We start from the raw sequence: 16083 nt of genomic DNA, 5'->3' as shown, positions 1-16083 counted from the left end.
GTTAAGGAACGCATTTTACATAATTTTATTAGTTTCTTTGATTTACATCAGTTTAATAATGTATTAAATTCTTCTAATAGGTTACTTGATTTATTGATGTCTAATATGTCGTGTGAAGTAGTTCATGAAAGTGATCCACTTGTTGCAGAGGATGTATATCATCCAGCATTGCTGATTAGATTGAATAGAATTTTTGTTAGTGAACCTGAACTTTCTCCAAATGTTAATGAAAAATGTTACAACTTTAGAAAAGCTAACTTTCCTATTTTATATAACGCAATTTTGGAATGTGATTGGTCTTTTTTATTGCAAATTGATGATATAAATCTAGCTGTGCGGGGTTTTTACCAAAAGCTGTATAAGATTTTTGATGAATATGTACCACTATATAGATCATTTAGACATAAATATCCTCCTTGGTATAATGCTGATATTATAAGAAATATTAAAAGAAAAGCTAAAGTACATATGAAATATAAAAAAACATGTGATGAATTGCACTTGGAAGAATTTAAGAGGTTACGTAGATTAATTAAAGATCAAATCAAATTGGCGTATGAAAATTACTTAATTCAGATCCAGACAGCAATTCCTCACAATGTCCAGCAGTTCTGGTCATTTGTGCATTCAAAAAATAGAAGTAGCAGAATCCCTGGGAGAATGTCTTATGATGATATTATACTAGATCAACCACAAGATATTGTCAATGCATTTAGTAATTTCTTTAAAAGTGTTTTTACTATCTCTGATGATAGTTTTTGTCCCCAGGAAAGTAATTTTAATATTAACAATATCCATTTTGGGTTAATAACAGAGGTGGAGATTCTTGATGCTGCTAATAAGCTTAAAAATAAATTCACTTCTGGTCCTGATAGGATTCCTTCATTCATTGTGAAAGATTGTATACGTGTATTTGTTACTCCACTCTGTTATTTATTTAAACTGGCAGTGAAATGTATTGAGTTCCCTAAACTATGGAAAATAGCTAGAGTATGCTCTATTCTCAAAAACGGTGATAATAGTCTTATTATTAATTATAGACCAATTATCTATATAAGTATATAAGTATCTATACATAATTATCTCAACTTCAACACGGTTTCTTAAATAATAGATCAGCCATAACAAATTTAACTGTATTTGCCCAATTTGCATTTGAAGTCCTTGATAATCAAGGACAGGTGGATGCAGTTTACACTAACTTTACCAAAGCTTTTGATAGGATTAGTCACACTGTATTATTGAATAAACTAGGTAATTTTGGTTTCGTTCTAGCTCAAAGGTTTATTTCATCTTATTTAAGGCAAAGAGAACAATATGTTGAGTATAATGGCTTTAAATCCCCGGCATAGTTTACGTCAGGCGTGCCTCAAGGGTCTAACCTTGGCCCTTTGCTTTTTTTACCCTTCATAAATGATTTGAGTCATGTCCTTGATTGTCATTAACTATTTTTTGCTGATGATTTAAAGATTTATAGGGATATTAATAGTGTTGAGGATTGTGTAGAGATACAAAATGGCCTTAACCTTTTCGCTGCGCAACACGTCTGAACGTAGCCATGCGCGAAAGTTTACCGCGTGCGAATATACTCATCTGGAGCAATTAGACTACTTATATTTTTACATTATGTTGTGTTAAATTAAATTAAAATATTTAAAGGTTTCAAAATAATTGTAATAGTTTAAGTTATTAATATTTTATTATAAAGCATCCATCACTACGCTCTTCAATCTCAAACTCGTTGCCGCTATCGCTCCTCGCTAGAATTTCCAGTTCTTTGTCGGTAAGTTTTCTAAATATTTTTACGATTTTATTTTAAATAAAATACAATATGTCGACAGCCATACTAAGTAGAAACTGAAAAAGATATGAATAATCCTGGCATTATTACCAGTAAAAATAATTGCCACAATCGCTATAAGCTCCGCCCGCAAAAATTCCCTATACCAATTGCAACAACCGAGTCACTAATGCGCATGGTTACAAATATATACGGTTTGAGCAGCCTGATCCAATTTAACTATTCAAACGAATTAATTCGTCTGGAGAAATTTGAGTCGTATACATTTTTAGCGAATAAACTCGTCTGGAGCAGTGAAAGGGTTAACAAGTTATTGAGATGGTGTAATGAAAATCAATTGTACCTGAATTCTGAAGTGTAAAATTGTTTCATATAGCAGAAAGAAATGTATTCGTTATTATGATTATAAAATAGAGAACATAGTTTTGAATTGTGCCGACTCTTATAAGGATCTTGGCATCCTGTTTGACCGTGAACTATCATTGAACCAACATACATGTTTCTTTGAAAATTGGTGAAGCAATGAAAATGTATGGATTTATAGTTAGAAATTGTAGAACGTTTACTAACATTGATGCTTTGAAAATACTATACTACTCTTATGTGCATTCCAAGCTTGAGTATGGTTGTGTGATTTGGTATCCATTCTACAGATGTTACAAAGTTGATACTGAATCGATCCAAAGGAAATTTTTGAAATATTTAGTACTTAAAATTGATGGTGTTTATCCTGAAAGAGGTGTAGCTTATATTTCGGTATGGATTTCAACTCCTTCAGTGATTTTTGTTTTGTGGCTTCTATCGACTCGAACGTGTTCCACGAAATGGTAATTTGCGTTTGGGAAACAGAAAAAGTCAGCAGTGGCCATTCTGGGGAATACAGTGGCTGCTCGCTGACATTCGTTGAGTTTTTTGTCAAAAATTCATTCACAATTATCGCTTTGTTTGATAGTGCATTATTATGGTGCAAAATCCAGGAATTGTCCTTCCATAAATCTGGTCTTTAAGCCGAATACTCTCTCAAACACCTCATAAGCTCAGATAATATTCTTTGTTGACTGTCTCTGTATAGTCAAAGAAAACAGTCAACATGACTTTAATTTTTGATCGATTTTGACAAGTTTTTTTGGTTTCTGCTAGTTAGAAATGTGCCATTCCTATGCTTGTTGGTTCGTTTGCATGTCAAACTTGTAAACCCATGTCTTGTCACCCGTTATGATATGTTGCATGAATTTAGAGCTCGAATTAAGTCGTTCAAGCATGTCCTCAGCTCCTTTTGAAGAACCTTCAGCTCTTTTGCAATCAGCTGTGCTGCGATGCGTTTTATACCTAAAACATTAACTAAAATGGTGCGAACTGATTCGTGAGATATGTTTAGTTAATATCTAGCTAGCTCTCTAAAACTATAATGAGGGCTTGCAAGCACCATTTCCTTCACTTTATCGATGTTTCCTTCAGTTAATGACATTGAAAGATGTCCATAACATGGCAAATCATCAACCACTTCTCGACCATGTTTGAATGCTTTGTATCATTCCAATTCTTGATTTTTCGATAAAACATTTTCAATGATTCAGCACGAGAAATTCCATTGGTGGCACAAAATTCAAACTGTTTGTTCAATAACATTATCCATAGTAAAAATCGCGGATCACACTTTAGGTGGACTAACAAAATTAACAGATGTAAACAAACTACTTGTCAGATCGAGTCAGAGTAGAGTACAATGCTGCCAACTTTCCATTAAAAAAAAAAAAAAATTAAATCTACTTTTTTGGCATGTATATGAATTGATATCACAATATACAGAGTGATCATAAAAGTTTGCAAATTTTCTTTTTTCTTCCATGGCATATGGTGCATTCCAAAAATAAATTACTTCCAACAAACTGCTCAGAAACTAATACGTTCCTCACGAAACGCCCTGTATTTGAAAAGTAAATAATTTTGAAAAAACAATACCTTTACGGAGTTATAATAAATTTTTTATGCACCGTAAAATATTACCTTGCACACACAGTATATAAATAATAAATGCCAAATATTTTACATTTGTTTGTTAGATAAGGAAGAAAATTCTTTGTCAAAAGTTTAAAGAACCCTTGTAGAGGAATCAAAATATATTAATACGAAGAAGACAATAGGTAGAATTTTAATAATATTTTTTGAAATCTTATTTAGCGATTTTTTTTTATTTATAAGGTTACGTAGCTTGACGCATCTCTGAAGGTTTAAGTAAATTTATAACACAGAAATCTGTTTTACACCAATTTCTAATTTTACTGAATACTGAATTTATTTTACCGATTGTCTACCATCATACTTTTATTTATATAAACCATGGTCGTTTTTCCCCATTGTGTAATTGAATTTACTTTGTTGAAGGGTGTATCAAATAAATAAAACATGTTTCAGGTGTGGAATCTGATTCTGTAAAAAAACCTGCAGAAGAGTTTACGGCCGACCATCCGTTCTTGGTCTTCTTGCAGGTGGAGATCGACGATGCCGTTTTGATACTTTTCCGGGGCTGCGTTTATAAACCCAGTTATTAAATTACGACAAGCTTGCACTATGTATTTTTTCTAACGGGACATACCGGCTTACTCGAGTAAGATTCACTTTGTAAGACCTGTCACTTGACTGTTTAGAGATCTCTCACTTGATCAGGTTATCGACTTGCTTGTGTGGGTTGGTGTGCCGATTAAAAAAATGGCTTAAATTTTACAATAATTAGAATTATGTATATGACGCTTTTTTAAGAAAATATATACTAGTCAGTTATAAACTACAAATATTTTATATAATATTTTATGTTTACAAGTTTTAAATGTTGTTTAATGTGTGTAAAACTATATATTTTATTAAATCACTAATGCTTTGATATGTAATTTTTTTCGACATTGACGAATTTATATTCTAGAATTTCATCTTATAGCGGAAAGTTACAGACAAGTAAGTGTGTTCTTAAAGCGACATAACCGTTTAAAAACAACTTTGCCAGAAAGTGCTTCACTTACAGCTGAGTGCTTACGCCGCCACCTATGTGTGTGAGCTTTAAACCAGCCTTTTCTTAAGGTATGTATACTATTTTATTCACAATCATTGAGCTTTAATATACTTATATCTTTTTGTCACTACAATCTCGGGAGTGCATAGGGAAGGTCAAAATAACACTAGTTTGTCATAAAAATACATCCTAAAGTGCCCCTTAACGGAGACACGGAGCCCCAAAGGGGTACCTAGCGATTTACATTTTCGTCTATAACTTTTGAATCGACATGTTTAATTTAATGAAATTTTAATATTTTACGTAGGCCATAGTCTCATAAAACCATACTAGAGTATGGGAAGTCAGGGAAGTGAGGAACGGACTTGCCACCATACTCGCAGAGCAAAAATTTTGACAGGCGTCATTTTATACAGCTGAAAATAAATTTTTAAATACTTTGGTCATTCCTATTTAAAAAAGGTACTTCACATTTGTTTTGATAAAATTAGCTGTTTTCGAAAATATTTAATTTTTGTAAAGCACGTATAGCAATTTACACAAGAAGAATTTATTCTGATACATTTCCAAATCAACATTTACCGCACCAAAGAACTTTCGAAAGGGTTGATCGTAGCTTACGAGAAAGGGATAGAAAGTCGAGTGAAATAAAAGAATGCTAAAAGTAGCTAATCTCTTTGTCCTGCTTTATCTCTGTAGGCCTGGTGACATCCGACAGGTTCGTTTTTTTTTTACTATAATTCGAGCTCCAAGTTGGCGTCGTGTCAACCGACAGGGTTCTCGTATATTAAAGTTCTAACCTCAGATGTAGTTAATGACTTATCGTGGAGGTGACCTTATAACACAAGCGTTGATACAGTTACAGCGGGTCGTGAAATTCGCAGATGGCAGGTCGAAGAAGTGATTGTAATGCCAGGGCAAGTAAGAAACTTTTAAGTATTTAGTTGAGGGTGGAAAATGATTTATAAAGATTTTTTAAAATTATGTTAGGCACCAGTAAATTTTTAGATGAATCTACAAACTTATTATGCTTCTAACCGGATTACTTTTTAATCTAGGTCAGGTGTATATGCAAAAGATAAATAATTTTTTGAAAAAATATTTTTCAGATGAAAATAAGTTGACTGGGTTCTTAAAAACATATTTTGTTTCGAAAAAAAAATATTTTTTTGAAAATTTATTATTGAAGTTATATATGAAAAATAATTTTCTTGTTTAAAAAAAGTTAGTTTTATTAGAAAAAATAATTTTGGTTTCAAAAAAATATATTTTTGTTTGCTAAAAGGTTTTTTTATAGAAAAAATAATTTTTGTGTAAAAATATTAACAAATATATTAAAAGAAATATACGTACAGAGTATTACTTTTTCAATATAAACAAAATAAAAAAATAAAAGTTTTTATATTTATATGGTTAACTTTGTTAACTTAGCAATAATAGAAAATAAATAGTAATTTTGAATTATTCTTTACTAGAAAATTCACAAAAAGAACAAATACATAAATAATCAAACTGTAGAAACTTGTATAATGAAATGAACTAGTAAAAACTATCCTCCGTTTGTACTTTACCCGAGTAACCGTCACCGTCGTCTTCTGAAGGCGAACCTTGTCGACGGTCCGGTCCTGGAGGTCTGCGGTTCTCACCCTGGAATCGCGATGCAGAAGGTCGAGGTCCTGGAGGCCTAACATAGCTAAGATCCTCTTCAATCTGGGCAGCGATATTTGTCAGCTCCTCAACATCTCGAAACTCTTTTGCTCGGAGAAAATATCTTAATTCTGGACGTAGTAATTCTAGAATTATACTAGTTTCTCGATTACCATGTGCTGTTTCCGGAAATCGGGAAAACAGATACCGCTTCCTCGCAATAAATGACGTGACTGGCTCAGTTTCACGCTGTCTTTCCCCGTATAGTTGTGTTTTAGCGGCGGCTATAACGGCGGGAGAGTTAAACTTCTCAGTACAGGTATCGTAGGTGACAGCTGGTTGTCGATATGGCTCAAACCAATCCTTAGCACTTCCTCGTAGCTGAGCTAACACGTCACGATCCTCGTCTTTCTTGGTCTTCCTTGGCTTGAAGGAAACCTCCGAGTCTGGTAAGAAAATAATTTTCTTGTTAAAAATAAAAATTTTAAGTTAAAAAAATTTTTTGAGAAAAAAATAATTTTGGTTTCAAAAAAAATTATTTTTGTGAAAAGTTACTAAAAGGTTTTTTATAGAAAAAACAATTTTTTGTGTAGAAATATAAGAAATATACGTACAGAGTTAGGTACTTTTTCAATACGAACAAAATGAAATAATAAAAGATTAACAATTTATATAGTTAACTTTGTTAACTTAGCAATAATAGAAAATAAATAGTAATTTTGAATTATTCTTTACTAGAAAATTCACAAAAAGAACAAATACATAAACAATCAAACTGTAGAAACTTGTATAATGAAATGAACTAGTAAAAACTATCCTCCGTTTGTACTTTACCCGAGTAACCGTCGCCATCGTCTTCTGAAGGCGAACCTTGTTGACGGTCCGGTCCTGAAGGTCTGCGGTTCTCACCCTGGAATCGCCATGCAGAAGGTCGAGGTCCTGGAGGCCTAACATAGCGAAGATCCTCTTCAATCTGGGCAGCGATATTTGTCAGCTCCTCAACATCTCGAAACTCTTTTGCTCGGAGAAAATATCTTAATTCTGGACGTAGTAATTCTAGAATTATACTAGTTTCTCGAATACCATGTACTGTGTCTGGAAATTGGGAAAACAGATTCCGTTTCTTCGTAATAAATGACGTGACTGGCTCAGTTTCACCCTGTCTTTCCCCGTATAGTTGTGTTTTAGCGGCGGCTATAACGGCGGCAGAGTTAAACCTCTCGGTAGAGGTATTGTAGGTGATAGCTGGTTGTCGATTTGGCTCAAACCAATCCTTAGCACTTCCTCGTAGCTGAGCTAACACTTCACGATCCTCGTCTTTCTTGGTCTTCCTTGGCTTGAAGGAAACCTCCGAGTCTGGTAAGAAAATAATTTTCTTGTTAAAAATAAAAATTTTTTGAGAAAAAAATTTTGGTTTCAAAAAAAATTATTTTTGTGAAGTTACTAAAAGTTTTTTATAGAAAAAACAATTTTTTGTGTAGAAATATAAGGAATATACGTACAGAGTTAGGTACTTTTTCAATATAAACAAAATGAAAAAATAAAAGTTATTAACAATTTATATAGTTAACTTTGTTAACTTAGCAATAATAGAAAATAAATAGTAATTTTGAATTATTCTTTACTAGAAAATTCACAAAAAGAACAAATACATAAATAATCAAACTGTAGAAACTTTTATAATGAAATAAAATAGTAAAAACTATCCTCCGTTTGTACTTTACCGGAGTAACCGTCGCCGTCGTCTTCTGAAGGCGAACCTTGTCGACGGTCCGGTCCTGGAGGTCTGCGGTTCTCACCCTGGAATTGCGATGCAGAAGGTCGAGGTCCTGGAGGCCTAACATAGCTAAGATCCTCTTCAATCTGGGCAGCGATATTTGTCAGCTCCTCAACATCTCGAAACTTTTTTATTCGGAGAAAAGATCTTAATTCTGGACGTAGTAATTCTAGAATTATACTAGTTTCTCGAATACCATGTACTGTGTCTGGAAATTGGGAAAACAGATTCCGTTTCCTCGTAATAAATGACGTGACTGGCTCCGTTTCACCCTGTCTTTCCCCGTATAGTTGTGTTTTAGCGGCGGCTATAACGGCGGGAGAGTTAAACTTCTCAGTACAGGTATCGTAGGTGATAGCTGGTTGTCGATATGGCTCAAACCAATCCTTAGCACTTCCTCGTAGCTGAGCTAACACGTCACGATCCTCGTCTTTCTTGGTCTTCCTTGGCTTGAAGGAAACCTCTGAGTCTGGTAAGAGAGTATTACTTTTTCAATATAAACAAAATGAAAAAATAAAAGTTATTAACAATTTATATAGTTAACTTTGTTAACTTAGCAATAATAGAAAATAAATAGTAATTTTGAATTATTTACTAGAAAATTCACAAAAACAACAAATACATAAATAATCAAACAGTAGAAACTTTTATAATGAAATAAAATAGTAAAAACTATCCTCCGTTTGTACTTTACCGGAGTAACCGTCGTCGTCGTCTTCTGAAGGCGAACCTTGTCGACGGTCCGGTCCTGGAGGTCTGCGGTTCTCACCCTGGAATTGCGATGCAGAAGGTCGAGGTCCTGGAGGCCTAACATAGCTAAGATCCTCTTCAATCTGGGCAGCGATATTTGTCAGCTCCTCAACATCTCGAAACTCTTTTGCTCGGAGAAAATATCTTAATTCTGGACGTAGTAATTCTAGAATTATACTAGTTTCTCGATTACCGTGTGCTGTTTCCGGAAATCGGGAAAACAGATACCGCTTCCTCGCAATAAATGACGTGACTGGCTCAGTTTCACGCTGTCTTTCCCCGTATAGTTGTGTTTTAGCGGCGGCTATAACGGCGGGAGAGTTAAACCTCTCGGTACAGGTATCGTAGGTGATAGCTGGTTGTCGATATGGCACAAACCAATCCTTAGCACTTCCTTGTAGCTGAGCTAACACGTCACGATCCTCGTCTTTCTTGGTCTTCCTTGGCTTGAAGGAAACCTCTGAGTCTGGTAAGAGAGTATTACTTTTTCAATATAAACAAAATGAAAAAATAAAAGTTATTAACAATTTATATAGTTAACTTTGTTAACTTAGCAATAATAGAAAATAAATAGTAATTTTGAATTATTTACTAGAAAATTCACAAAAACAACAAATACATAAATAATCAAACAGTAGAAACTTTTATAATGAAATAAAATAGTAAAAACTATCCTCCGTTTGTACTTTACCGGAGTAACCGTCGTCGTCGTCTTCTGAAGGCGAACCTTGTCGACGGTCCGGTCCTGGAGGTCTGCGGTTCTCACCCTGGAATTGCGATGCAGAAGGTCGAGGTCCTGGAGGCCTAACATAGCTAAGATCCTCTTCAATCTGGGCAGCGATATTTGTCAGCTCCTCAACATCTCGAAACTCTTTTGCTCGGAGAAAATATCTTAATTCTGGACGTAGTAATTCTAGAATTATACTAGTTTCTCGATTACCGTGTGCTGTTTCCGGAAATCGGGAAAACAGATACCGCTTCCTCGCAATAAATGACGTGACTGGCTCAGTTTCACGCTGTCTTTCCCCGTATAGTTGTGTTTTAGCGGCGGCTATAACGGCGGGAGAGTTAAACCTCTCGGTACAGGTATCGTAGGTGATAGCTGGTTGTCGATATGGCACAAACCAATCCTTAGCACTTCCTTGTAGCTGAGCTAACACGTCACGATCCTCGTCTTTCTTGGTCTTCCTTGGCTTGAAGGAAACCTCTGAGTCTGGTAAGAGAGTATTACTTTTTCAATATAAACAAAATGAAAAAATAAAAGTTATTAACAATTTATATAGTTAACTTTGTTAACTTAGCAATAATAGAAAATAAATAGTAATTTTGAATTATTTACTAGAAAATTCACAAAAACAACAAATACATAAATAATCAAACAGTAGAAACTTTTATAATGAAATAAAATAGTAAAAACTATCCTCCGTTTGTACTTTACCGGAGTAACCGTCGTCGTCGTCTTCTGAAGGCGAACCTTGTCGACGGTCCGGTCCTGGAGGTCTGCGGTTCTCACCCTGGAATTGCGATGCAGAAGGTCGAGGTCCTGGAGGCCTAACATAGCTAAGATCCTCTTCAATCTGGGCAGCGATATTTGTCAGCTCCTCAACATCTCGAAACTCTTTTGCTCGGAGAAAATATCTTAATTCTGGACGTAGTAATTCTAGAATTATACTAGTTTCTCGATTACCATGTGCTGTTTCCGGAAATCGGGAAAACAGATTCCGCTTCCTCCCAATAAATGACGTTACTGGCTCAGTTTCACGCTGTCTTTCCCCGTATAGTTGTGTTTTAGCGGCGGCTATAACGGCGGGAGAGTTAAACCTCTCGGTACAGGTATCGTAGGTGATAGCTGGTTGTCGATATGGCACAAACCAATCCTTAGCACTTCCTTGTAGCTGAGCTAACACGTCACGATCCTCGTCTTTCTTGGTCTTCCTTGGCTTGAAGGAAACCTCTGAGTCTGGTAAGAGAGTATTACTTTTTCAATATAAACAAAATGAAAAAATAAAAGTTATTAACAATTTATATAGTTAACTTTGTTAACTTAGCAATAATAGAAAATAAATAGTAATTTTGAATTATTTACTAGAAAATTCACAAAAACAACAAATACATAAATAATCAAACAGTAGAAACTTTTATAATGAAATAAAATAGTAAAAACTATCCTCCGTTTGTACTTTACCGGAGTAACCGTCGTCGTCGTCTTCTGAAGGCGAACCTTGTCGACGGTCCGGTCCTGGAGGTCTGCGGTTCTCACCCTGGAATTGCGATGCAGAAGGTCGAGGTCCTGGAGGCCTAACATAGCTAAGATCCTCTTCAATCTGGGCAGCGATATTTGTCAGCTCCTCAACATCTCGAAACTCTTTTGCTCGGAGAAAATATCTTAATTCTGGACGTAGTAATTCTAGAATTATACTAGTTTCTCGATTACCATGTGCTGTTTCCGGAAATCGGGAAAACAGATACCGCTTCCTCGCAATAAATGACGTGACTGGCTCAGTTTCACGCTGTCTTTCCCCGTATAGTTGTGTTTTAGCGGCGGCTATAACGGCGGGAGAGTTAAACCTCTCGGTACAGATATCGTAGGTGATAGCTGGTTGTCGATATGGCACAAACCAATCCTTAGCACTTCCTTGTAGCTGAGCTAACACGTCACGATCCTCGTCTTTCTTGGTCTTCCTTGGCTTGAAGGAAACCTCTGAGTCTGGTAAGAGAGTATTACTTTTTCAATATAAACAAAATGAAAAAATAAAAGTTATTAACAATTTATATAGTTAACTTTGTTAACTTAGCAATAATAGAAAATAAATAGTAATTTTGAATTATTTACTAGAAAATTCACAAAAACAACAAATACATAAATAATCAAACAGTAGAAACTTTTATAATGAAATAAAATAGTAAAAACTATCCTCCGTTTGTACTTTACCGGAGTAACCGTCGTCGTCGTCTTCTGAAGGCGAACCTTGTCGACGGTCCGGTCCTGGAGGTCTGCGGTTCTCACCCTGGAATTGCGATGCAGAAGGTCGAGGTCCTGGAGGCCTAACATAGCTAAGATCCTCTTCAATCTGGGCAGCGATATTTGTCAGCTCCTCAACATCTCGAAACTCTTTTGCTCGGAGAAAANCCTACCCAACCATACCACACATAAACATGACACTACCCCCGGGGTTTACACAGACGAGCCGGCGAAGCAAGAAGAGCGCCAGAAGAAAGGGCCCTAGCCGGCGGGGCCCAGCCAGGACAAAAGGAGGTCCCACAAAGCGCCTACACCGGCCGCATTTGCGGTCGGGGTAGACGACGGATGGGGCCCACCTACGAAGGCTGTCCAGGCCTACACGAGATGAGGCAGGATAAAGAGGGATAATCCCCCTCGATCCCAAATCATTGAGGCCAATTTCTAGCCATAGAATAATGGCGGCGGTACCATTCTGACAGATATTGGGTTGGTGCTTCCGAACTTCACGAAGAAATTGAAAATTAGAACATGCTCTAATTCGTCAAGAACTTGATGAAGTTATTTGACAGCTGATTTGGTGCATTACACTTACCAAAATTCTTGATGAAGCGACTTCATCAATTAATTGATTAATAAATTGTCAATGTAAAACAGCTATTACAGCTTTTAAGGTATTTCAAACTATTTCTACTTGTAAGATGTTTGCACATTTAATTGGCACATTGGTATCAGCAAGACCTACTGTTAAGTATTCAAGTTTGTATATTAAAACACTAGAAATTAAAAAGAAAATGGAGCTCCTTAAAACTCAAATAAAAATGATCAAGTATGACAATATGACAAGTATGACATCAAAAAATTGATGATTTATTGTGGTGGAAAACTCATATTCCTACTAGTGCAGCACCAATTAGGAAAGATGAGTAGAAACTAGATATTTAGAGATGCATCGCTGTCAGGAAGGGGTGTATGCTGTTCAAATCAACACACGTTTGGTTGGTGGAAACATACCAACCAACAGGTTGGAAGCAACAATATTCAACATATTACAATGTCTTCAATAACAATATAACGACAAACAACTATGTTACAGTTCACTTAATACCCAACGTTCAGCTTTGGCCTTGATTTTATCGGGGGATATAGGTTGATGTAAGATTTTTCAAAGGAATAGCCAAAGTAAGAATTGCCACAATATTGGATTTCCTGGTTCCTTTACTTCCTAATGAAACGTTGTCATTAGAAAAATTGACTAAAAAGTCAGTCAATATTAAGGAAAGTTCCATAGAAGTATTCCGCAATTGTGTTTGCAGAGTGTAGAAACACTAAAATACCTGAATATTTTGTGGGCGGCAAAAACAAATGTAAGATATGTATTATTAAATTTTAGTTTGCATAGACAATTTTCCTAATGACAACCCCTTTATTCTTGACCTGTGAAGAAGCCAGCTGAGCACTAGACTAGTGGGAACTTGTTAATTGTCACCTTCGATTTATATTCTCATTTTTTTGCTCTCAAGATTTTTAACTTTGGGAATTTATTCCCAAAAATTGGATAATTCTTATACATTTTTTCATAGGTCGCTGGTTCAAATCCGGCTCGAAGGACCAAAAAAAATTACGCGCTGAAAGCAAATATTTTTAAGGCCAACCAAATGAATTAAGTAAGTTTATAGGCAACACGACTTACAATTAATCAACATTTACTTAATTTTAGATAAGAACATTTACAAAACATAAGTCGTTAGGTTTGTAATAAAAAAGAGTAAAATGATATGTATATGGTTGTATAATACATGTCTCAAAATAAATACAAAAATTATCAGTAAATTGCAAATTTTCTCATTCTGGATATTTCTTTCTAGAAGATGTTTTGGAACCTGCAAACACTCATTCTTAATAAAATTGAATATGTCACACATGGAGCTATGGTTTGTAAATGCTTCACAGTAGATGTCGACAGCACTTTTTTGTAGGTTTTTTCAAATGTTCTAGACCCTTTAAAGACTTAACTCTTTTTTTAAATATGTATCTTAATAGTTTGTTTAGCTTTATACACTTTCTTCACTTCATTAAAACAACAAAAGTTCTCTTATAATAAAGAAAACAACAATGGTTAATAATATAAAAAATTTTATATGCCGAACATATGATTCTTAAGACTCTTGTGGATGATGGCAGAGGCCCAGTAGTTTTTGAAGTTGACGGCAAAGGTTTAGTTTCGTGGCTACTCTCTTTAATACAATGAATGGCCCCTGCTTTTAAGAGTGTCAACCTACCGATTTTCATGATATATTATCTTTGTTAAACTTAGAACAAATAAACATGACCATGAATATTCATCCCTAAGTGTGTGAAATGTAACTTCTGAATTTGCTGGCAAAAATCGTCGAACAATAACACTAAATTCTCATAAAAACAACGATATTGTCGTATTTAAATAGAAAAATCGCGAAAATAACCTCGAAAACAATTCAGTGAACAACAAAACATAAACAAAGTAAATCAGAAGAAGAGGAAGAGAGTTTCATTGCAGGTTACGTGTGTACTGGTGTGTACAATGTACATTCACTGGCTCCGTGTAGCTGAGCAGTCGCNACCTACCTTGTATAATGAAATGAACTTTTACTATTGTTTCTAAAAAATTAATAAGCGATTATTAAAAATTCCCGGATTTTACTAACCAACTTTTATGATATCCTCGTATAATCCGTTTCACGGTTTTTCCAATCACAAAAACTAATGTCGTCTAAACAATAGTGGACCGTTTTTAACTTTGAAGCACAAACCGATATTTAATAATAATAACTATTGTTAAAAAACGTTAAAACGCAGATAGACGTTGACAAATTAACAATAAACTTTTGTCGATGTAACTTGCAGGGCCCGAGAACTTATACTTGAAAATATGGGGAAACTGGAAACCACGTGACTTGAGATGGATATACAAGTTGGGGAAAGAGTCAATAGATGTCGCCACAAAGATTTTGTAGAATAAATTTTGACAATTGCAATNGGTGGCACTGTGTCTCTTATAATAAAGAAAACAACAATGGTTAATAATATAAAAAATTTTATATGCCGAACATATGATTCTTAAGACTCTTGTGGATGATGGCAGAGGCCCAGTAGTTTTTGAAGTTGACGGCAAAGGTTTAGTTTCGTGGCTACTCTCTTTAATACAATGAATGGCCCCTGCTTTTAAGAGTGTCAACCTACCGATTTTCATGATATATTATCTTTGTTAAACTTAGAACAAATAAACATGACCATGAACATTCATCCCTAAGTGTGTGAATTGTAACTTCTGAATTTGCTGGCAAAAATCGTCGAACAATAACACTAAATTCTCATAAAAACAACGATATTGTCGTATTTAAATAGAAAAATCGCGAAAATAACCTCGAAAACAATTCAGTGAACAACAAAACATAAACAAAGTAAATCAGAAGAAGAGGAAGAGAGTTTCATTGCAGGTTACGTGTGTACTGGTGTGTACAATGTACATTCACTGGCTCCGTGTAGCTGAGCAGTCGACGAAAAGCAGTATAATTTCTTTAGGTATGTGATGATTGTGATGTGCATTGTTTAATATAGGATATTTAAACAATGGTATGTGGTTGTACTCCACAGAACGAGAAACTTATTTATTTCACGTGCCCCTTTCTATTCAAAGTGTGTAAAAAAATGTTATTTTTTCAGTTTCTGATCTGTTTATCAAGGCTTGGTTTCTTTCTTTTAACATAGGTATGATTACTAGAAAATGAGAATTTTTGATTTTTTTTTTAGTGTATTGCTTACTTAAATTAGTGCTTACGATTTCTAATTATGCAGTATTTTTTGCAAATTATAATTGTAATTTCTTAATGAATTTTTCATATCGCCGCCAATGCAATGGTCGGTTACAAAGACGATGGATTTTATTCTAGGTATTATAAAAACACACTGGTGCATGGCGTTTTAAATCTCTAATATTAAGTTACAATTACAAATGTTGCTACCATTAGTTGAAATTTTCGTCCAAGTTAATCCTGTCCTATGCTTAATTGTTTCAGATAAAATAGATAAACATTGACCTCACAAACAAAATACCTAAGTAATTTATAAAAACAATTCGTAGAACTATTCAAATAACAGGT

At 34.8% G+C, this 16083-nt stretch overlaps 2 protein-coding genes across 5 annotated transcripts in view; one reads left to right on the top strand and one right to left on the bottom strand.

Annotated features, from left to right (window-relative positions):
* Positions 1-4680, top strand: part of LOC111692319 (inter-alpha-trypsin inhibitor heavy chain H3-like) — a 25766-nt gene extending 21086 nt beyond the window's left edge. For all 4 annotated transcript variants that reach the window (XM_023456254.1, XM_023456252.1, XM_023456253.1 and 1 more), the window contains one exon: positions 4217-4680. In XM_023456254.1, the coding sequence (XP_023312022.1) occupies positions 4217-4353 (137 nt within the window). In that variant the 3' untranslated portion in view covers positions 4354-4680. The remainder of the gene's footprint in view (positions 1-4216) is intronic.
* A 1588-nt stretch (positions 4681-6268) lies between these two features.
* LOC111692320 lies at positions 6269-12989 on the bottom strand. Its single transcript, XM_023456259.1, has 9 exons — positions 12960-12989; positions 11915-12113; positions 11168-11689; positions 10421-10942; positions 9674-10195; positions 8927-9448; positions 8159-8701; positions 7290-7811; positions 6269-6901 (listed from the first exon to the last, which is right to left on the bottom strand). Exons 1-9 carry the CDS (start codon positions 12987-12989, stop codon positions 6348-6350), a joined length of 3936 nt encoding a protein of 1311 aa, XP_023312027.1. The 3' UTR covers positions 6269-6347.
* Positions 12990-16083: the final 3094 nt, after the last annotated feature.

The sequence above is a fragment of the Anoplophora glabripennis genome, unplaced genomic scaffold (assembly GCF_000390285.2).
Source record: "Anoplophora glabripennis isolate ALB-LARVAE unplaced genomic scaffold, Agla_2.0 scaffold1145, whole genome shotgun sequence".
NCBI classification, from domain to species: domain Eukaryota; kingdom Metazoa; phylum Arthropoda; class Insecta; order Coleoptera; family Cerambycidae; genus Anoplophora; species Anoplophora glabripennis.
The sequence above is the reverse complement of the archived record's forward strand: the minus strand, read 5'-3'. Positions and strand labels throughout refer to the sequence as shown.